Below are 2,749 nucleotides of genomic sequence, written 5' to 3' on the forward strand. Positions count from 1 at the left end.
ACAGCAGTGAACAGAGGACTAATACTAAATAACAAAAATAGCCGAGAGGCTGTAAAGGGGTCCAATAATTAAAATATGTCAGATAAATAATAACAATATAAATATAACAATATAACAACAATCTAATGCTAAAACCAGGTAAGTTAGTGAAGGTAAGGTTGTAAAGGGACCCACCCTCACTAATAACAAATAACAATAACAAATAAATAGAAGGACAAAGTATATAACTTAACAGTACTCGCTCAGATCAAATCTTTGAGATAAGACTCGTTCTTCTTAAGAATTCAAAAAGTTTTACAATGACTGACTCATCATCCCCCAACAGATCGAATAGACTTGCTGGGAGCTGACAAGATCGTCTCTGCATTGTATAATCACGGCATTCGACCAAAATATGCTCGACACTCAGAGCCACTCCACAAAAACGCACACTCCGGGGGATCCCCGCGGCTCATGAGGTACCCGTGAGTCAGCAGCGTGTGACCGATTCGCAACCGACACAACACTACTTCCTCTCTGCGGTTCTCGCGGATGGCTGTCCCCCAGGGAGCTACTGTGTGTTTTATGGCTCTCAGTTTGTTGCACACCGTCCGAGACCAAGAGTCACCCCAAACTCGTCTTAACTTCTCCTTCACCATTGGCTTTAGGTCTGACCCTGCCACCATAGCAGTAAAAGGAGGAAGCTCATGAGCACTCCCAGCAGCCCTGTCGGCAAGCTCATTTCCGGGAACTCCCGCGTGACCGGGCACCCACGCCAGAACAACCTGTATATTTTGGACTTGAAGTCTGTGAATGGCACATCGGATGTCGCGCACAAGGACATGTTTTGGATACATGTCCTTGATTGCTTGCAGACTACTAAGCGAGTCGGAGCAGATGACCAGCCTTCTGGTCCTGGGGCAGACGATGTTCAATGCTTTAAAAATAGCGGTCAGTTCTGCCGTGTAGACTGACGCTACAGAGGGCAGACAGAATCTATACTCACGACTCGCCGTTATGAACGCACATCCGGTGCCATCCTCAGACTTAGATCCATCAGTGTAAATTATGTCGCAAGGTGCCCGAGCACTCAAGAGTTCCCGGAAAGCCTGCGTGAACACTAAATTAGAAGTGCTTCCTTTCTTGTACTTGTGAAGTGACAGGACAACTTCGGGACTTAATACTAACCAGGGAGGAATATCACTCTGGTAGCATTGACTTACTTGGTACTCCTCGATACCAAGGTCCGAGAGGAGCACTTTAGCCCTTACTCCAAGGGGAGCTGAGATGTTAGGGCGATTGGCATAGACTTCGAGCAAGTCACTTTCAAATACGTGTTCATATGCCGGATTTTCGGGCTTGGCTTTAAGGAAGTAAAAATAATTTATGACAAGTTGCTTGCGTCTCATATCCAGCATTGGTTCACTAGCCTCCGCTAATAAGCTAGGTGTAGGGCTTGAACGAAAAGCTCCAGTAGCCAACCTGATCGCAGAGTGGTGAATCGAGTCAAGCATTCCTAACGCGCTTGGCCGGGCAGAAGAATAAACCTGAGAACGACATAGTCAAGGCACGAACGGACAAAAGCTTTGTAGAAACGCAGCATACATGTCCTGTCCGCGCCCCACTTGGTCCCAGTAAGAACTCGAAGCATATTTAGCCTTTGTAAACATTTTGCCTTGAGAGATTTTAAGTGAGGATCCATGTAAGTCGGGAATCAAATGTAAGACCCAAGAATCTCACATTCCGACTTGATGTTATTCGGGATCGTTCAAGGTAAGTGTCGGTTCTAAATAGTTTCTTAGTCTGGAGAACGTTATACATTGGGTTTTGGAAGTAGAGAACGAAAATCCCGTCCGCCTACTCCATTCCTCCAGTCGCCTTATGGTTAGCTGCAGGAACGCTCCGCCGTAGCAAGTCTTCTTGCAGGGACGTAAACGGCAAAGTCGTCCACAAACAAAGAACAGCGCACAGGACGGCGGACACAAGCCGTTATGCCGTTTATGGCGACGGCGAATAACGTGCAGCTCAAAACGCTTCCCTGTGGTACCCCCGTTCTCCAGATTGCTTGTGCTTGATAGGTTTGTCCCCTAGTCTAACCTGAAATGTACGGTCAGACATGAACCCCTGAATGAAAGCCAGCATATTACCACTCACTCCCCATGCCTGGAAAGTGTTAATGATGCCTCTCCGCCACGCTGTGTCATATGCCTTTTCCAGATCAAAAAAGACAGCGACTACTTGCTTTCGCTCAAGGAATGCGTCACGTATGGTTGTCTCAAGGGAAACCATGAGGTCCAACGTCGATCGTCCTTGGCGAAAGCCGCATTGTTCTCTCGAAGGAGATTGTTCTTTTCGAGGAACCAGATTAGTCTACGGTTTACCATCCGCTCCAACACCTTAGAAAGGCAGCTGGTAAGCGAGATGGGCCGGTAGCTAGACGGAGATAGTTTGTCCTGTCCCGGTTTGTATAAGGGGATGACGTGGGATTTACGCCAAGCTAGCGGGAAAGTTTGTTCCTCAAACACTCTATTGTAGAGCGCTAAGAGGGCCCCCTTACCCTCTGAGGGTAAATGTCTAAGCATGGCATAGTGCACGTCATCCGGACCAGGAGCAGAGTTGGAAGTACATGACAGTGCGGAGTCCAACTCCTGCATCGAAAAACTTATATTTAAGGGACATTGGATTTGGATTGTTGAGTAGTATGTCTGTTTGTTCAGAATATAGCTTATATCTCAAAACTCAGGACAGTAAGACGAACTTTTTGAAACCT

General features: G+C 46.9%; 1 protein-coding gene across 1 annotated transcript; it reads right to left on the reverse strand.

The window, feature by feature from the left end:
- Positions 1 to 240: 240 nt before the first annotated feature.
- Positions 241 to 1,528, reverse strand: LOC124375031. Its single transcript, XM_046833160.1, is given in 2 exon segments — positions 241 to 424; positions 426 to 1,528. Coding segments are annotated over 2 exon segments (1,245 nt in total). The 5' UTR covers positions 1,494 to 1,528; the 3' UTR covers positions 241 to 247.
- Between the last annotated feature and the right edge of the window lie 1,221 nt (positions 1,529 to 2,749).

Source organism: Homalodisca vitripennis, unplaced genomic scaffold, assembly GCF_021130785.1.
Source record: "Homalodisca vitripennis isolate AUS2020 unplaced genomic scaffold, UT_GWSS_2.1 ScUCBcl_12605;HRSCAF=22398, whole genome shotgun sequence".
NCBI classification, from domain to species: Eukaryota; Metazoa; Arthropoda; class Insecta; order Hemiptera; family Cicadellidae; genus Homalodisca; species Homalodisca vitripennis.